The 21,009-nt window shown below is 39.2% G+C and overlaps 1 protein-coding gene across 4 annotated transcripts in view; it reads left to right on the top strand.

Moving 5' to 3' along the window:
• Positions 1 to 15,400, top strand: part of METTL25 (methyltransferase like 25) — a 100,720-nt gene extending 85,320 nt beyond the window's left edge. For 2 of the 4 annotated variants that reach the window (XM_070409639.1, XM_070409636.1), the window contains 4 exons: positions 6,188 to 6,262; positions 6,833 to 6,904; positions 8,479 to 8,587; positions 13,641 to 15,399. In XM_070409639.1, the coding sequence (XP_070265740.1) occupies positions 6,188 to 6,262; positions 6,833 to 6,904; positions 8,479 to 8,571 (240 nt within the window). In that variant the 3' untranslated portion in view covers positions 8,572 to 8,587; positions 13,641 to 15,399. Of the gene's footprint in view, positions 1 to 6,187; positions 6,263 to 6,832; positions 6,905 to 8,478; positions 8,712 to 13,640 lie in introns of those variants that run through there. The other 2 variants (XM_070409638.1, XM_070409637.1) reach the window with 2 other exon arrangements.
• Positions 15,401 to 21,009: the final 5,609 nt, after the last annotated feature.

Raw genomic sequence — 21,009 nt, 5'->3', positions numbered from 1 at the left:
CTGCGGGAGACCTCTTCATAAGCTGCAGCCCATGACCCTTTCCCTCAAGCAGGGATTGGTCAGGAAGACGTTAAAATGAGGCTTACTGTTAGTTAATTCTGAGTATTAACTTACTTGGTATGAGGCTATTTTTGGATATTCTATAAGACAATATTAAGAAGCTTTTTATGTTATCTGGATTCTGTTATACAACAATCTACATAAATTATATTTAATTTTTCATAATAGGATGATCTCCAAAGAACATTAATTTTCTTTTTTGCCTTAGCTATCAGGAGACCCAAAGATCAGTTTACCTTTGATTTCAGCAACTATCCTTAGCTAGGTTATTTTGGTATTATTGTTATTTCTCTTGAATTATATGCCCTTAAAAATTTATCCCTTCTTTACTGGCCCTACTATTGATATGTTTTTGTTTTCATATTATAAACCACCTCAAATCGTTCTTGAAAATAAGCATATCATTAATAATGTTTCTTTTAACTTATGATTATGTAGATATGGAGCAATTAAATTTGGTGGGAAAACAAGTATTAACAATTAAACTTCTTTGAAATTGTGATCAAAAAGAATATGTCAAAGCTGTATGCAAAGATGAAGTCTAAGGACATTTTAATGCCAAATTAACACAAGATAAAAGGATGTTTTCATTAAGCAATAGAACATTCTTATGTAATATAAGTCTAATTCTACATAATAGCCATATTGTCTATAAAAATCATCTTTTTAAATATATTTTTATTGATTTCAGAGAGGGAGAGACATAGAAACATCAACGATGAGAGAAAACCATTGATCGGCTGCCTCCTACACGACCCACAATGGGGATCAAGCCCACAACCCGGGCATGTGCCCTGACTGGGAATCAAACCTTGACCTTTTGGTTCATAGGTTGATGCTCAACCACTGAGCCGTGCCCGGCTGGACTAAAAATCATCTTTATTCTCCCAGCTAAGCACAGAGAAGCATTAAGTATAGAAATGTCTCCCTGACAACCAATAGCTCTAGGGAGTAATAGAAGATATAATCACTGAAATAATAGGAAAACCCATTATACCTTTTATTTTTTATTTAAGGAAGAAAAATAAGAGTTGCTTAATTATTTTATTAATGCTGTTAATATAGGAAAAAACATTAATTTCGAAATTGCATTATTTTAGTTTATTAGAATTGTTAGTTTACAAAAACTGCAAATATTTAATTCAAATGAAAATGTATGCAATATATGCTGTATCAATAATTAATTTTAGAATAGATTTTAGCTGAATTTTATATGTAGATTGTGCTATTCAAATTTTATTTTCATCAGCTAGTAATTAAACAGGTATACATTAGAAAATATGTAGAGTACTTTATGTATTACATTTTCCTTTCTTTATAAGAAAACCTGCATCTTATTGTCCATAATTTCAAGCTTAGAGAGATTAGTTATACACATAATTACATCATTTCTAAAATAAGAGTAACCACCCTGGCTGAGTAGCTCAGTTGGTCAGAGTGTCATCCCTATTCAACAAGGTTGTGGGTTCAATCACTGCCAGGGTACATATAAGAATCAATTGATATTTCTCTCTCTCTCTCTCTCTCTCTCTCTCACTCCTACCTCTCTTTCTCTATCCCACTCCTTCCCTCCCTCCCTTACTCTCTCTCTAAAAATCAATAAATAAATTTAAAAAGTAAAAATAAGCATCACCTCCGTGTGTGTGCTTCAGAACATTCTCATTGACACTAATTTTTTGAGTGATCACATGGATAACTTCCTCTGTCTACCAACCTAAGACTATCAGGCCCACTTCAGCCTCTTTGCCACTCCCTAGACTGGACAGCTAATAGACCTTAAACCCACATTCACCTACCTTAGTTCTTGAGCTAATTATGACCTTCCAAGGGTATATCAGCATCTTCAATCCCTCCATCCAATGTTGACAAGTAGGTCACTTGCTAACTCATCTTCTGATCACATAGGAAATGGGGGGTTCTTTGAATAACTGTATATCTCATCTATTCACCCATTTCATGTTAAGTTGAAATGTGGTCCACCTTTGCTTATCTGGACCCCCTTATGTAAAGCTATAAAAAGACAATTTTAATAAATACATGGAGAAAAGACAAGTCTCCCATGGAAAATAATTCCTTAAGTATGGGCTGCACATAGTGACTTTTTTCCAAAGCATACAGTATAGAAAGGGGAGTAAAGAGGAACTTTACAGTGAAGAAATGTGACAAACATTATCTCAGCCAGGTAATCAAGGTCAACATCAACAGTGATGGGTCATATTGATAGTATGTGCCTTTGATATAATATAGGAACATTGAACTTCTTTGGTCTTTCTCTCAAAAACCCATAGCCCTAGTCTAATTATGAGCAAAACATCTGACAAATCACAGTAAAGGAACATTCTGCAAAATGCCTGACAAGTACTCCTCAAAACTGCCCAGGTCATCAAAATCAAGACAAGTCTGAAAAATTCTCACATTCAGTAGAACTAAATGCAATGTGGTGTCCTGGATGGGGTCCTGGAACAGAAAAAGGACATTAAATAAAAATTAAGGAAATCTGAATAAAATATGGATCTTAGCTAATAATAATGTATCAATATTGGTTCATTTATTATAACAGATAATCATATTGTAATGATTAATAGGGGCAAGTAGATATATGGAAACTGTTATCTTCGATATTTCTGTAAATCTAAGTTTAAAAATATAGTTTATTTTACAAAGAACAATATGAGAAAAACTAGTTTTTTTGAGCCTTTGCTTTGTGTCAGACATTGTGCTATAAAGCTTGGTTTATGTTAGCTCACTGAAGACTAAGGATGATCTTATGAAAGGAATAGTTACCCTAGTTTTATAGGTGAGGAAATCAAAACATAGGTTAAATGGATTTCCTAAGGCCAAAATCTAGGAAATTTGGGATGGAGGGATTCCGTTTCAGACTGTCTAACTCTAGACCCCATGCTGTTTTTTGCCATTTTTATATAACTTGTTAATAGACATCGAGCAAAAGAAGAATGTTTAATAGTTTTCCAGAACTAGTGGTCATCAGACAAATAAGCCTATGAGGAAGAAGAAAGAGGAAATTTGTGCTTACCAGCAGACAAAATAAATGCACATCTAAAACAATTTAGGTCTGAAATAAAAGCAGAAGAATTTAAGGAATCCTGAATCTCATTGAAGAAAAAGAAATGCTTATATCCAGAACTTTGACTCTTGAAACTTATCCAGACAGGATGAAATTGGTCAAGCGTTTGAAATGTGTTGAATAATAGCATATACTTTTTAACACATAGGCTATCTTTAAGATATAATAACTGTCCAAAAATTATAAGAACTGTGGAGGGAAAATCTATAACACCTGAACATCGCTACACATTTACTCTATCACCCTAGTTTTTCTTGAGGACTAGATATCTCTCTGAACCCAAACTACACCCCACTGAGTTAGTGCCCTATTACACAGCTTAATTATATTACTCCCTTTTTCTGGAGTCTAGGGGATGGGCAGCAGGGAGCAATGGATTTCATGACCAGTACTCCCAGTACCATTCAATGTACACTTAAGTTTCCACATATGTCTACCTAAGTACGATCTACACCAAGCAGTACCTCAATTGGGATACCTTCCTTTATCTCTAGGATGCCGGGCCTACCAAGCTCTCAGTGGCTTTAACACTCAGTAATGTTATCTTTAAAATTAGACCATGGCCTGGCTTGTGTGGCTCTGTTGTTGAGTGTCAACCTATGAACAGGAGGTCATGGTTTGATTCCTAAGTTGTGGGCTCAGTCCCCGGGGGGGGGTGTACAGAAGTCAGCTAATCAATGATTCTCTCTCATCATTGATGTTTCTATCTCTCCTATCCCTTCTTCTCTGAAATCAATACAAATATATTTAAAAATAAAAAATGAAATGAGACCATGAATATATATATATATATGTCAGAAGCCTGTTGCACGAAGATTCGCACAATAGGCCTTCCTTCCCCTGGCTGCCAGTACAGGTTTTCCTCCGGCACCCGGGACCCAGGCCTTTGGTCCAGCCACAGTGAGGCTTGGCTTCTCCGCTGAGGCTGCAGCAGAGAAGCCAAGCCTCTTCAGTCTTCAGTCTTCAGTCTTCACTCTGGCTGGAGCCTTCAGTCTTCGCTCTGCACCTGCATATGCAAATTAACTGCCATCTTTGTTGGCAGTTAATTTGCATATCTCGCTGATTAGCCAGTGGGAGGTGTAGCGAAGGTATGGTCAATTACCCTGTTTGTCTATTATTAGATTACATATATATTACAGATTGATATTAGGATTAAATGAGATAGCATCTTTATTTTTAAATTTTCATATAATCTCTGTGATTTGATCAGTCTGGTAGTTGAGCATTTGATTGACAAAGCTGATTAAAGCATGAAATCATACCTTATACATTGAATATTTTACTTCAAGACATATTAATATCTTTTACTTTCACTCACCAAATGTTTGGTGTAAGAACAAGGCCATTTGTTTTGCTTTGTGAAACAGGTTTGCATATAGTTTCACTATTTGAAATTTTACCTGAAAATTTTGCATCAAACATATCTATAATGTATAATTTATAACGTCCAGTTTTGTTTCACATTAAGTGAAGCAAGAGACTTCCATTTTTTAGAGAGTAAGGTGAGATTCTCACTTTTTTTCTTCAGAATCCACAAAAGCAACAAATAGAGAAACAGAAACACAAATTTCTTTGACAAAATCAGACAGCATGTTAAATCTCAAGCCATGGGGTTTGTGAAGTGCAATGAAGGTAAAGAGGGATGCATAAGGATGCCAAGAGAACATGCCTAGGGTTACAGATCAACAACAAAACCAACATAATACAGTTCTCTGAAGTAGCATATCCTGAGTAGCAAAATCAACAATTCTTGGTTTAGGTGGTGCTTCCAGTCTGGCATAAATGAGAAACAGAATATTGGAGAACCCAGGAATCACACTGAAACACCATGTTTGTAGGGAGCAGTGTGCTGGTGAGGCAGGATCAAACAAAGATTGTGTGTTGTCCCATAACCGCTGATCTCAGATGGCCAGAGCAAAGTAAACACTGAAGACTAACTTACACACACCATTTTGGGAGATGAGAATTTTTTCTGGCTTGAAGTGCAGGCCTGGATCCAATCCAATATACTCTAGTGCAGAAACTTGGTTCAGGGGTATGCATTTGAGTCCAAGATGGGCAAAGTTTTAAAAGGATCTTTATTGGAAAGCTACACTAAAAATTGGATGAGGCAAAGCCTCACTTTTTTCACTGTTACACTTTTGTATTTTTTAAATTCAAAAGAAATTTAGTACAATAAGAAAAGGAATAGAGGCTTTGCAAAAATAACAAATTTATTTATACATTTGCAAAGAAATGAGTACAAAGCTTTTCAGATTTTTTACTCTTTTTGTCCATTCTTCATTTGTTTTGACAACAGTTTCCTCTGGTGACTCTCTTTTATCATGCCTTTCACAGAGGCACTCAACTTATAGAAATAACTTTTTGCATTCATATTTCATTGATTACATAATATTTATATTATTTTATTACAATAATATAACTAGCATAACAAGTGTAGAAACAAATACAGTTGACTCAGTAAGCATAAAGCTCAACTGGTGGAAACTGAAACATGTAGGTGATCTAGAAAGTGCCCTAACCACAAAGGTTCACTGGACTATGGGTATCATATGTTTTAGAGAAAGAAAAATCAAAAAGTAATGCTTGTTCATAGATTAATTTAGTTGATTTTAGAGGAAATAACAAATATGAATTTATGTCATTATTGTGTTTCTATTATTTTGCATTATTTCCTCTAGAATGTGTAGTTTTAGACAGTGTTTTAAATTTTAATTTTATTCAAAAAATGTTTATTGAGCTCCTACTATGTGCCCCTAGCATAAAAACAAGTCAGAGTAAATATTTCATCACTACTGGTTGAAATTAAACAATATTAATAGGATGTTATTTGTAATTTTATTTGTGACATGCTAATTAACCTATATTGATACAGCAGAGTTAAGTAAAAAGAATTTAGATTTATATTGACTTGCTTCATGAATATCCTCAGAGCTCTTCAGACACCTTTACATTTGTTATGTTTATTTTACTTTTGGGTGTGTTTGATAAGAAAAAAATGTTAGTTATTGTTAAATGTATTGTTGTTGTTTTATCTTGAAGCTGCCGGAAAAAATGATAATGGACTACTATGAGAAGTATAAGCCTAGAATGAATGAGCTGGAAGCTTTTAATATGGTAAATCTTAGAATTAAACATATTAAATTGGGTTTGTTGCTAGACTTGAATAGGATCCTATTAAATTTTATTATGGGCCCAAACAATCTATGTTGTTTTTCTCTTATTATAGAAAAACCGTTTGGGATCACTTCCTATTTCAGAACTATATTAGGTGTCAGTAATGTAATAAAGAGAACACATGGTAGATTTCTCTTAAAGTGTATTATAAATGCACAGAAAGAAGTTTCCGAGTTCTTTGAACACATATTGCTCTCAATTCTGTTATTTCACAAGCATTCCTTTTAATGAATTTCATTCTTAGTGCCCATTTAAAAGCTTTCCATCACATATGTATGATGGCTTTTGGATTCTACCTCAAAGTCACTTAAAGGACATTCTTTTCCTATTATTAAAGAAAACTTTTGATCTCTGCAGTATTCATTTTCTGTAGATGTACAATGGGTATTGAAGATTTGGCCATATACAAACTTCTATAGATACATTTTTTTAAACATAATATTAAGTTAGTCGGCTAGTCATTTTTTTTTCCTTTTAAGTAACACCATCTTATCTTATTCTTTCCTTTAGTTGAAAGTTGTTCTGGCTCCTTGTATAGAAACATTGATTCTTCTGGATCGACTTTGCTACTTGAAAGAGCAGGTAAGTTGTGTTATTTTTAAATGCATAATAAATATATTTATTAAATCCAGTAATTTGGATCACTTATATGTAGGATAAATTTCTTTCACATAAAACTTAAGCTTAAAACATAAGATAATCTTTCCCATCATATTTTCAAAGTTTAAATATTCACTCCATCTTTTTAAAACATAAACATGTGCATAACAGATGTTTTCAGCAATGCTACCATAATAAAGCTTACATTCTTTTAATTGTATGGTAATTACTATACAGTAGGCAGTGAGCACAAGTTATCATATATGCCATATTGTACAGCTAACAGTAATAAAGACCAGACATAAAAGATATCAGATATATGTTACATTTTGTAAGAATTTGCCTTTTATTTCCCTTTTGAATTTTGGGGCAAATGCACTCTGCAGTCAGAAACTTCTTTCTGATCAATGAAGACTGCGTCTGTTTTTTTGTGGTGTTTTTTCCAATCTTATTTATCTTTGTTGAATAACTAAAAATATTGTCCTTTTGGCTATCTTAGGGAAAATGTTTTTTGCAGATTTTACTCAGCTTTGATCAAAATAAAGTTTTGTGAACTGTTTAAATTAAACCCATTTGTGGACTCAGGCTGTGTTTCCACTATATAAACCCTTTATTTTAACAATTCTGTTTTATCATATGGGGAGCTTTGCTTTCTTCTTTTCAACAGGCTACTTAGGACAAATGGATTTTAATAAATGTTTGCTTTTGTTCTAATTTGTATTTATATGAAGAAAGGCAGTTTTTGAGTATTTAGAAAATGATGTGTTTTCCTAAGCTACTAACTCAAAAAGTACTCAAAGCTTTGAATCAGTCCTACTTTACTCATCATTTCCCTTTTCAAAACAATTTTTATTGACTTAAGTATAATAGGCAATAAAAATGGTATGCACCAAGATTAATAGACTGGTAATGAGATAATAGAAATCATATAAATATTAATTTGTTAATATATTTAATAATACCTTATAAAATTAATGCATATTTATTTTGGAATTTAAAATGAACAATATAAAAAAGAAAATTAAAAGTAGCAATAATGCAACCTTTAAGCACTAACTATTAAATTTTTGGTTTGTTTTTTAGTGGTTCTCTCTAATATATATATATATATGTATATATATTGGAATATATATGTGCACATTGTTTATACTTTATTTAAAATTGAAATCAAATTATAAATGCTATTTGCATCTAATTTGTTTCATTTATTTAATTTAAAAATGCTCCATCTCATTAAATTTACTACAGAAGCTGAATAATGTTTCATCATATAATAATTTAAGTAATACCCAATTGTTATTGGCAAGTTTCAGTTTTTCACAATCACAGCAAAGAGTAACCTTGTAGTTCACTCTCTATGTACATCTTTAATTGTTTTCTCAGCGTAAATTCCTGAAAGTAAAATTGTGAATGTTAACTTTTTTGAACAAAGAATCGTTTTATTTTATATGGTTTGTTTTTACATAGTTTTTAATATTACATTATATAGCCTAACCGATCTCTCGTTTTTACCTTCAACAAATGGTTTTATTTCTAAATCACTTATCAATTTGCAGGAAGATATTGCATGGTCAGCGCTTGTGAAGTTGTTTGATCCTGTGAAATCTCCCAGATGTTATGCTGTTATTGCTCTGAAGCAGCAGCAATGATGTCAATAGAAGCAAGGTATTAGATGTATCTGTTTGTGGAACCTATTCCTAATTTTTCTTTTCTAAACATTTATGTCATGTTATGTAAATATTTTTAAAACATTGCCTTCCTTGTATTTGAAATAAACAATAAAATAATAGCTAACAACAGAACACCATAATTCATTTTCTCATTGTCAAAGCATACATTTAATAAAAATAACACAATAATACATGAAAATATTATAAAAGGATTGATCTACATTCCTGATTTAGCACATCAATAGGACATTGTATTTTGAGCTTTGTTTTCTTTTTTGTTGTTTTTTTAATCCTCACCCAAGGACATTTTCATTGAATTGAGAGAGAGAGAGAGAGAGAGAAACATCGATGTGAGAGAAAAACATCAATTGGTTGCCTCCCATACTCAACCTGACTAGGGATCAAACCCGCAATCTAGGTGTGTGCCCTGGCCTGGGATCAAACCCAAAAGCATTTTGGTGTATGGGATGATGCTCCAACCAAGTTACATGACCTGGCTGAGCCTTGTTTTCTGTTCAATATTTGAGACCTTTGATATTTACTGTATATCACATTTTGCCTTTAATTTATCTTAAAAAAGAGGAAAGGTATAGGTGTAGGTATAGTAAAATTAGTTGTACTGAATATTATTTGCCTTTTTCTTCACCTTTTGGAAAGATATTTCATGTTATCAGAAGGTAAAAATCCACATTTAAAGGAAAGTAATGCCCAGAAACCAGGCCAGACATAGAAAGTGCCTGATATAAATTATATATATCCTATCTAATAAAAGAGAAACATGGTAATTAGCCGTACCTCCGCTACCCTTCCCATTGGCTAATCAGGGCGATATGCAAATTAACTGCCAGCCAAGATGGCGGCCGGCAGCCAGGCAGCTGGAAGCGAACATGAGGCTTGCTTGCTTCAGTGAAGGAGGACTCCAACGTTCCTTGCCTGCCTTGCCGGCCTCTGAGCTGGCAGTTTGAAACATTGTAACAAATATAGAAGCTAAACAAAACCCCAGAAACCAGCTTTCAGCCGGCCAGGATCTCAGAGCTGGAGATGATACAGTGTTTTGATTATAGAACCGAAACAAACCAGATACCTGCTTTCAGCAGCAGAGGCCTTGGCCCAGAATTAAAAAAAGAAAAAGAAAAAAAGGAGCGGTTGGGAGCTTCAGTCACCCACCAGCCTGAAAACAGCCCTCAGCCCCTCACCCAGACTGGCCAGGCACCCCAGTGGGGACCCCCACCCTGAAGGGGGTGTGACCAGCTGCAAACAGCCATCATCCCCTCATCCAGGCTGGCCAGGCACCCCAGTGGGGACCCCCACCCTGATCCAGGACACCCTTCAGGGCAAACCAGCCAGCCCCTACCCATGCACCAGGCCTCTATCCTATATAGTAAAAGGGTAATATGCCTCCCAGCACCGGCATCAGCGGAGCCGCGAGGCCTCCCAGCACCGGGATCAGCATGACAGGAGGCAGCGCCCAAACCCCCTGATCGCCCTGTGGCTCTGTGTGTGACAGGGGACGGGGCCACAACCTCCCTATCCGCCCTGCTCTGTTCGTGACGGGGAAGGCGCCCCAACCCCCTTATCAGCTCTGCTCTGTGCCTGATAGGGGGGAGCTCCCCAACCCCCTGATCGCCCTGCGGCTCTGTGTGTGACAGGGTGCGGCGCCCCAATCCGCCCCCCCCATGGGCCCTGCTCTGTGTGTGATGGGGTAGAGCCATAACCTCCCCATCTGCCCTGAGTGTGAGAGTGGTGGCGCCCCAACCCCCTGATCAGCCATGCTCTGTGGGTGATAGAGGGTGGTGCCCCAACCCCTGATCCGCCCTGCTCTGTGTGTGACTGGGGGTGGTGCCCCAACTCCCCTATCAGCCCTACTCTGTGCGTGACAGGGGGGAGCTCCCCAACCCCCTGATGGGCCCTGCTCTGTGCGTGACAGGGGGCAGCGCCCCAACCCCCTGATTGGCTCTGCTCTGTGCGTGACAGGGGGTGGCGCCGCAACCTCCCTATCGACCCTGCCTTGAGTGTGACAGGGGGCGGTGCCCCAACCCCCCAATCTGCCCTACCCTGAGCATGACTGAGGGTGGCATCGCAACCTCCCGATCCACCCTGCTCTGTGCATGACAGGGGACGGCGCCCCAACTCCCCAATCGGCCCTGCTCTGAGCCCAACCAGGGGCTGCACCTAGGGATTGGGCCTGCCCTCTGCCACCCAGGAGCAGGCCTAAGCCAGCATGTCGTTATCTCCCGAGGGGTCCCAGACTGCGAGAGGGCACAGGCCGGGCTGAGGGACCCCCCCCCCTCCCCGAGTGCACAAATTTTTGTGCACCGGGCCTCTAGTATATATATATATATGTATATATATATATATATATTTGTGTTTTAATCTAAGTTACATGATGGAATATTCTATGCCCGTAAAGGAATATGCATCTTATAGTGAGATATTTATTTTTAAGGATTCTTAAGGTTGTTTATCTTAAAATAAAGGGCTGTGTTGGCACTTAATGAAATTACTTTGTGCTCTGTAAAATGCCACTTAGTAAAGCAAGAGTGAGTGAGAGAAGGCCACCACTGTGCCCAGTGTGGTACATGTTTTTTTTTATTATCAGAAAACTGGAGGTTTCTAAACACTCAGAAGAGGTGAACAGCTGGAGAGAGTCTTCCTTGTTGCTTAGCTAGAGACTGTATAAAATTCTCCTAACCAGAGAAATAACTGCTTTCTTAAATATTGAACTCTATCCACAGATGAGAAGAATGTTTTGCTTTGAATTTCAATATCAATGAAACTACACAGAACTTCCCTATGTTTTAAAATATTTTTGCAATTTTTAATTAATGTTTTTTAATTTTATTAATCAGAGGCACATGTATGATTCAGGCATCTAATCAACATGAGATGGCCTATATGATCACACTGAGATAATAACATAGCAAAAAGCAAAGAAATATAATACTTTGATGGGATTGTAATGTGTGTAGATTTTCATCTCATTAAAACTGCTCTTTGAGAACTCATTTTCAGTTGAGCTAGAGAATGTGGTGCATTGGTGGGAGCATCAGTTCTGACAGTTCCTTTCTGGGTGAGCTAATATCTCAGAACCTCTATTGTAAAGTGGAGTTTCATATAAAATTTATTTTATGAATGCCTACTATATATCAGAGATTATGGTATGCCCCTGTCCTCAAAGAGACCCCAGTGCCATGAGAAAGAAAGACAATAAAATTACTAATTACAGGAGTTAGAGGTTTGGGGGAGAGTCAGAGAACAGAATTCTTCAGGGATCCTTCAAATTGATTGACTTAGGGCAGTGGTTCTCAACCTTCCTAATGCCGCAACCCTTTAATACAGTTCCTCATGTTGTGGTGACCCCAAACCATAAAATTATTTTCGTTGCTACTTCATAACTGTAATTTTGCTACTGTTATGAATCATAATGTAAATATCTAATATGCAGGATGTATTTTCATTGTTACAAATTGAACATAATTAAAGCATAGTGATTAATCACAAAAACAATATGTAATTATGTATGTGTTTTCCAATGGTGTTAGGCGACCCCTATGAAAGGGTCGTTCGACCCCCAAAAGGGTCGTGACCCACAAGTTGGTGACCCACAGGTTGAGAACCCCTGACTTAGGGGAAGAATGGTGCAGTAATATTAGTACCATGGTTTAGATTCGTGTGAATTAAATTGTTTTGTGGACTTGGGTCAGTTACTTTATTCAGTCTACCTCAGTTTTCTCATCTCTAAAAGGCACATAATAATAGAACCTATATTAAAAAGGGTGTTATGAGGATTAAAAGAATTAAAAATATGTTATTAAACTCCCTTAAAATATTGTTAGATAACTGGTTAATAATGCAAAACTATAGTTTATTAGAACTTTCTGCAATGATAGAGGACACTGTCCTGACAATATTTTTTTAAATATATTTTTATTGAATTCAGAGAGGAATGGAGAGGGAAAGAGAGATTGAAACATCAGTAATGAGAAAGAATCACTGATCAGCTGCCTCCAGCACGTCCCCTACTGGGGACGCAACCCAGGCATGTGCCCTTGACCAGAATCAAACCTGGGACCCTTCAGTCCCCAGGCTGATGCTCTATCCACTGTGCTAAACCAGCTAGGGCTGCGTGACAATTTTGACAGTTTCTGAAGGGGCAAGTCTGAGGAGGGTATTCATAGAACTTGGAAGTCTGGGCTCAAGTGGTTTAGGTGGAGAACAGACTGGGATTTGGAAAAGTTCATGACACAATAGTTTTATGATTAGTATCTATAGCAAGGCGAGAGTCTGAAGCAAGTCTTGATAAGCAAACTGTTGCTTAGTAAGTGAACTCTTTGCCAAGGTGAGCAGATTGTTTGTCTGAGATAAATGAATATATGGGAATTTCCTGAAACAAATAATGAAGTTATTTAGTAGTTTACAGCTTTATCTTTTTTGGGCAAAGATTTCCTGTAACAAACAAATGGATCACGTTGACACATGTGGTCTCAATTCTTAGACCCCATTGCTCTCTTCTATTGATGCAGGTACTTACAGTTCTCAATGTAAAAGCACTTAATTTCAGACACTGTGCATAATATAAAAGCAATAGCTGTATTTGTTAAGTGCCCTACAAGGATAGAAATGGAAAATTAACCATATTTATAACATTGACACTGTAGGAAAAAAATATGTTCTAAATCAAACAATGTGGACTTGATTGTTGGATGAAAAGCATTGACTTACGTATAATATTACTTGCTGAAATAATCTGTTAAGATTGATGTTTATTCCTAGGGTAATTTCTAACTTAGCATATACTCCACATCTATAAGTATAAATGCAGAGACTTGTACAAAAGGCTTTTCCACACTACAGGCATTCAAAAATGGTTCTTTGATTTGTGGGTTTAGCCACTATACATAATTATTATTATTCATATTTATTATTACCCCTTTTCAACCATACATAGTTATTCTAGAGTCTTTGTCATGAGGTATGAAGTTCAATCCTTTCCTATATGGCTATGAGCTAAATTGATTATTTTTTGTTTTGTTTTGTTTTTCCCCTAGGTTTCTGCTGCTCTTCTACATTCTTTAAAGTTTTTTTTTCAAAACACATCTAAATATTTTGTTTAAATCTCAACTTTACTTCATTGTTCTAAAGTCATTTAAAAACACCGTTACCATTAATTAAAAAATGACCTGGCATTTAGTGAAGCTGAAAAACAAGTTCCTGTCATAGATAAGCATGGTACTCAGAACCTCCTACAGCAACATCAGAATTACAACAAGATTACAAAACAACCATCATTCAGGACACCTGAAATCTAGCTGAACATAAGTCCTATAAATAAGGGTATTAAGAAGAAGCCACATCCAGACTGATAGGAGGGGAGGAGATGCAGAACAAGCTGGTCCCACACCCACATGTGGCAGTTAAAAACCCCCACCCCAGGGCTCCAGTGCCAGGAAGAGAAGTTGTCATAACTCCAGGCTGTAAGAATCAGCATAAATTGTGGCTGAGTGAGATGATGGACTCCTAGAGCCCCAGACATTCCTCTTGAAGGACCAGCACATGGATTTACTCAGACGAAGTTGCTCTGAGCTCCAGTGCTGTGGCAGCAGCTCCAAAGGCACCAGGTACATATGAGGAGGAACCGAATTGTCTGGCTTCAGGATGAGGGCTTGCGTGGTAGCTTCATCTCAGACAGAAGTGCTGGCAGAGGCCATTATTTCCTTGCTGAGCCCCCTCCCCCCACACAGGGAGTCTGCATCAACCTGGTTCACATTGTTTGCCCCGCCCTATTGATTCCTTGAGACCCTACCCCACCCAACTTGTGTGCCCACCCATGCCATGTCCAGTGGCTTTTCCATATAAATGGCTCTCTTATCTCATGTTGCACACTTTTCCTAAAATCTCTCCCAAAAAGCAGCATCTGGCATCTGTGAAACCCCTACCTGGCACTAGTGGCAGCCAGCCTGTTTTCAGGTTGGCCTCTCTTAGGAACCTCCAAGCCCAGCACAAATAGCCTTCTGAAGGTTGCTCAGTAGCTCATTTTGGGTGGCCCCAGGCATGGCACAGGTGATAGCTGACCTTGCACCTCCCAGAAGGCCTCAGAGCCAGTGCACTCAGTGGACAGCTTCAGACCACACCGGATTACAATCTTACCACCTCCATGAGTGACACACTCAAGGAACAAACTCAGGGGGCACCATAGCCCCCCTGAATCAAGTCCTATTCCATGGGACAGCTACTCTGCTATATTAACAGATGGTCCTTACAGCTGATTCGCGTGGGGATCAATTTTTCCCAGTGACATGCCAACAGCAATCAAGACTCAACTACAACAGAATAGTGCACACAGCCACATGGGGTGCACCTGGAGCACCCAACTCAGGTGACCAGGGAGGCTGCACCACTGGGCCTTATAAGACACTATGTAAGACTACACTATCATGTCTGGGAGAGATAGTAGCTCTCTACCTAATACATAGAAACAAACACAGGGAAGCAGCCAAAATGAGGAAACAAAGAAACAGGTACCAAATGAAAGAACAGAAGAAATCTCCAGAAAAAGAACTAAATGAAATGGAGGCAAGCAAACTACCAGATACATAGTTAAAACAAAGGTTATAAGGATGCTTAGTATGAACAGCATTAAAAAAGACATCTATCTATAATAATAAAAGCATAATATGCTAATTAGACCTGCCGGCCAAACAGCAGAACGACCGTCCAGACGATCTTCTGGATGAAGCTGGGCACTGCAGCTGTGAGGGCTGAGCCCCTTGCACGAATTTCGTGCACCAGGCCTCTATCCTATATAATAAAAGGGTAATATGCAAACTGACCCTAACAGCAGAATGACTGGGAATGACTGGTCACTATGACACACACTGACCACCAGGGGGCAGACGCTCAATGCAGGAGCTTCCCCCTGGTGGTCAATGTGCTCCCACAGGGGGAGCTCTGCTCAGCCACAAGCCAGGCTGACGGCTGCCAGTACAGCGGTGGTGGTGGGAGCCTATCCCGCCTCCTCAGCAGCGCTAAGGATGTCCGACTGCAGCTTAGGCCTGCTCCCCGCTGGCAAGTGGACATCCCCCGAGGGCTGCCGGGCTGCCAGAGGGATTTGTGACAACCATCTTGGGCCCGATCCTCCAGAGAGTGGGTCCCAGCAGGTAGACATCCTCTGAGGGGTCCCAGACTGCAAGAGGGCATAGGCCGGGCTGAGGGACCCCCCTCCCCAAGTGCACAAATTTTTGTGCACCGGGCCTCTAGTATATATATAAAAGCCTAAGCCACTAGAATGACTGGTCGCTATGACACGCACTGACCACCAGGGGGCAGATGCTCAATGTAGGAGCTGCCCCCTGGTGGTCAGTGCGCTCCCACAGCCAACCTCCCCCTGCCAGCCAACCTCCCGCAGTTCTTCCCCCCGGCCAGCAGGCCGAGATCACCTGATTGGGGCTGGACCCAGGGCTGAGATGGGGAAACGGGGCTGGGTGACGGCAGATGTGGCTCCTTTTCTAGAGGGGACAAGGGCGGCCAACCTTCTGTGCCCTGTCCCTCCCCCTGGCCAGCAGACCCCAATCAGCCCACTGCCCGCTTGCCACAGTGGCAGCGTGGCAGTGAGGGAAGGAGGAAGGGGGTAGGTGGGGAACCACATGACGACAGAGTACTCATGATGGCAGCGTCAGCATCCAGCACCCATTTCTTCCGCACCCTGCCCAGCGACCATCACCTCCTCTCCGGCCTGACCCTGATTAGCCCTGATTGCCAGCCAGGCCTAGGGACCCCACCCATGCACAAATTTTGTGCACCGGGCCTCTGGTGGAACCATAAAAAGAACCAGTCAGAAATGAAGGCTACACTAACTAAAATGAAGAATAAATTATAGCAAATCAACATTCGAGTAGATAACACCAAGAATGAAATCAGCAATTTGGAATAGAAGGAAGCAAAAAACACCTGATCATAATGACGAAAGGAAAAAAGAATCCAAAAAAATGAGGATAGTGTAAGGAGCCTCTGGGACAATTTGAAGTATTCCAACATTTGCACTATGGGGGTGCCAGAAGGAGAAGAGAGCAAGGAATTGAAAACCTATTTGAAAAAATAATGATGGAAAACTTCCCTACCTGGTGGAGGAAATAAATATACAAATCCAGGAAGCAAATAAGATGAACCCAAAGAGGCCCACACCAAGAGACATCATAATTAAAATGCCAAAGGTTAAAGACAAAGACTGTCAGCTGATTTCTCAACAGAAACATTTCAGACCAGAAGGCATTGGCACAAAATATTCAAAATTATGAAAAGCAAAGACCTATAAATAAGGCTACTTTACCCAGCAAGATTATCATTTATAATTGAAAGGGAAATAAAGAGCTTCCCAGACAATAAAATGCTAAAGGATTTTGTTTGCACCAAACTAGTATGACAAGAAATGTTAAGGGGAGGAAGGAACCAAGATGGTGACATAGGTACATACCTGTATTTGCACAACCACATCAAAACTACAACTAAAAGACAAAACGGATATCATCCAGAACCACAGGAAGGCTGGCTGAATGGAAGTTTTACAACAAGAAGGAAAGAGAAAAGCGTATTTGAGACTGGTAGGAGGTGCAGAAGTGTGGAGGTACAGAGGCACGTGCAAAACGGGCTGGTAACTGAGGTCACGGTTGTCTTTTTCAATCTGGAGGGAGATATAAGCTCCCGGTTGCTCTGAACTCCAGTGCTGGGTGAGACTCTGGGGATCCAGATTCATACGGGGAGAAACTGGACTGACTGGCATCGGGCAGGAACACGAGGGCGGCTTTCTCTCAGAGGTGCTTGCAGCAATCATTGTTCCTGCATGGGGAGTGGAATGCAGAGATGTGGGGACCTCGGGGACCTCTCCAATGTAGGGCTGACTAGCAGCCACTGCTGTTTGCTCCACCCTGGTGATTCCCTGAGACCCTGCCCCACCCAATTTACAACCCCACCCAAGGTGTGCTCAGAGGCTTTTGCTTAAGAATGGCCTGTGCTCTCAAGGCCTAAAACCTAACAAACTGCAGCTGGTTCAGAGAGCCCCAGAGCTCCCAAAAGAAGGCTTAAGGCTTGACAGCTGGGCCTGCATTGCTACACAGCTGGGCCTCATCTGGGAACCTCCAAACCCCAAACAAAGAGGAGGAATCTGAAGATGTCTCTGTAGCTCCTACTGGGTGGCCTCAGGCAGTGGCTGACTTTGTACCTCCTTGGAGATCCAAGAGCCAGTGTACCCAGTGGTAAGAGTGAGACCATTCCAGATTAAAACTCTTCACATCCATAAGAGAGACACTCAAGGGGCAGACTCAGTGAGCATCAAAGTCCCACTGAAGCAAGTCTTGCCCCAGAAGGGTGTCTCCAGCACAGCAGTTCTCCCATTGTAGACACAGCTGATTCTCACAGCCAATTGGCCTGGTGGTCAATTCTTCCCAGTGATACCAACAGCAATCAAGGGTTAACTACAACAAGACTGTGCACACAGCCCACAAAGGGGTACACCAAGAGTGTCCACCTCAGGTAATTAGGGAGGCTGAGCCCTATAGGAGACCTAGCACAGAAAGCCACTCTATCAACACAGGGAAGCAGCCAAAATGCGGAGACTAAGAAACATGTCACAAACAAAAGAAATGGAGGAAAGCAAACTACTGGATATAGAGTTCAAAACCACAGTTATAAGGTTACTCAAGAATATTCTAGGAACCTCCAAGAAATATAGTGAGGCCCTCAAGGATATGAAAAAGAACCAATTAGAAATTAAGCATACACTGACTGAAATAAAGAATAATATACAGAGATCCAACAGCAGACTAGAGGATCGCAAGAATCAAGTCAAAGATTTGAAATACGAAGAAGCAAAAAACACCCAACTAGAAAAGAAAAAAGAATCCAAAAATATGAAGATAGTGTAAGGAGCCTCTAGGACAGCTTCAAGCACACCAACATCTGAATTATGGGGGTGCCAGAAGAAGAGAGAGAGCTAGATGCTGAAAACATATTTGAAGCAATAATGACAGAAAACTTCCCCTACCTGGTGAAAGAAATAGACTTCCAAGTCCAGGAAGCGCAGAGAACCCCAAACAAAAGGAATCCAAAGAGGACCCCACCAAGACACATCATAATTAAAATGCCAAGGGTAAAAGACAAAGAGAGAATCTTAAAAGCAGCAAGAGAAAAACAGTTAGTTACCTACAAGAGAGTACCATACAACTGTCAGCGGATTTCTCAACAGAAATTATGGAGGCCAGAAGGGAGTGGCAAGAAATATTCAAAATGATGAATAGCAAGAGCCTACAACCAAGATTACCCAGCAAAGCTATCATTTAAAATTGAAGGTCAGATAAAGAGCTTCACAGATAAGAAAAAGCTAAAGGAGTTCATCACCACCAAACCAGTATTATATGAAATGCTGAAAGGTATCCTTTAAGAAGAGGAAGAAGAAGAAAAAGGTAAAGATACAAATTATGAACAACAAAGTGACAACAAATACATATCTATCAACAAGTGAATCTAAAAATCAAGTGAATAAAAAATCTGATGAACAGAATAAACTGATGAATATAATATAACCAGAATCAATATTACAATATTGATTGTCAGTGCCCCGGGGGAGAGGGGGTGTGGGAGGTGCATGAAGAAACTGGACAAAAATCGTACACCTATGGATGAGGACAGCTGGGGGTGGGGGGTAGGGGCATGGGGTGGGGTGGGAACCAGGTGGAGGGGAGCTATGGGGGAAAAAAGAGGAACAACTGTAATAATCTGAATAATAAAGATTTGTTTTTTAAAAAATAAATGTTAAAGGGTCTTTTTTAAGAAGAAGAAAAAAAGATAAAAAACATGAATAATAAGATAGCAATAAATGCAAATGGACTAAATGTTCCAATCAAAAGACATACTGTAACTGAATGGATAACAAAATAAGACCCTTTATATACTCACTTCTGACAAGAAACTCACTTCTGACTGAAAGACACACAGAGACTGAAACTAAAGAACTAGAAAAGATATTTCATGAAGATAGAAACAAAATAAAAGCGCTGGGAAAGCAATCAATACTTATACCAGACAAAATAAACTTTATAACAAAGGCTATAACAAGAGACAACGAAGGACATAGTAACTCCACTTCTGGGTATTTAGCTGAAGAAACCCAAAACACTAAATCAAAAAGACATACATTCTTGTTTATTACAGCATTATTTACAATAGCCAAGATATGGAAGCAACCTAACTGTCCATCAATAGATAATTGATAAATAAGATGTGGCTTATATATACAGTGGTATATGACCCAGTCATGAGCAAGAATGAAATCTTGCTATCTGCAATAACATAAACGGACATAGAGGGTATTGCATTTAAATAAGTCAGACACAGAAAGACAAATGCCAGATGACTTCACTTATGTGTGGAATCTAAAAAACAAACAAGCAGAATGGAAACATAGATATAAAGAACATTTAGCTGGTTGCCAGATGGGAGAGGGGTTGGTTGGGGAGGGATGGGTGATAAAGGTGAAAGGATTTAAAAGTACAAATTGGTAGTTACAGAATAGTCATTGGAATGTAAAGTACTAGCTTTATTATGATGAGCACTTTGCAAATTATATAAGTATCTAATCATGGGGTTATACATCTGAAACTAATATAATATTGTATGCAAACTCTTATTTAAAAATAAAAAGTAAATTTTAAAAAAATGTTCTAACAAGGTCCTTTCATTGACCAGGAAGAGAATAATAGCAAAAATTATTATCAGACTTTAATAAGTTAAGCTTGAGTGTTGTAATATACTAAGGTAACCACAAGAAAAGTTTTAAAGAATATAACTTCCAAGATAATACAAGGAAAATAATGAAATGATACTCTAAATGGGGCCACCCCAAGCGTGAGCAGAATCATGAGCAATTCTTTTTTAGGATGCCTGTCCTTACATAAACAATGTGAGTCATCCAAAATTAGCCTGTCAGTACCATTCTGCCAGCCCAGTCTTGCATGGAAGAAATGCTGTGTTATCCAGCAGGAGCAATCTGCTTACCTGGCTGCCCTCCCGTAACTATGGGCCTCAGGCTCACATTACAGGAACAAATCTCAGAATTTGGGGGATGTCAGATTGAGGCCACACATCGGGTAGAGGGTAGGAAGAGTGACCCAAAGGGTTGAAATGGAACTAGAACTCAAACTGTTCCCAGTTTCAACTTGGGCTGCCCTACCCAGATGGCACTGTCAACCCAGATGGCCCAAGAGACCAGAGGATACTACAGAGACCCCTGAAGTGTGGGGTCCAGAACAGGCCCTGCTTGCCCAGGTCTGCTGATTTTCAATATCTTTTTTTTTTAAAAAAAGAGGTAATAAAAGAGAGAAAAAGAAACATTGAATAACTGAGTAGGCAGGCCATATAAAAAGCAAA

Source organism: Myotis yumanensis, unplaced genomic scaffold (assembly GCF_028538775.1).
Source record: "Myotis yumanensis isolate MYYU_CA2020_CCGP unplaced genomic scaffold, mMyoYum1.0.hap1 SCAF_3, whole genome shotgun sequence".
Lineage (NCBI taxonomy): Eukaryota > Metazoa > Chordata > Mammalia > Chiroptera > Vespertilionidae > Myotis > Myotis yumanensis.
This window is presented reverse-complemented; position numbering and strand designations above follow the sequence as displayed.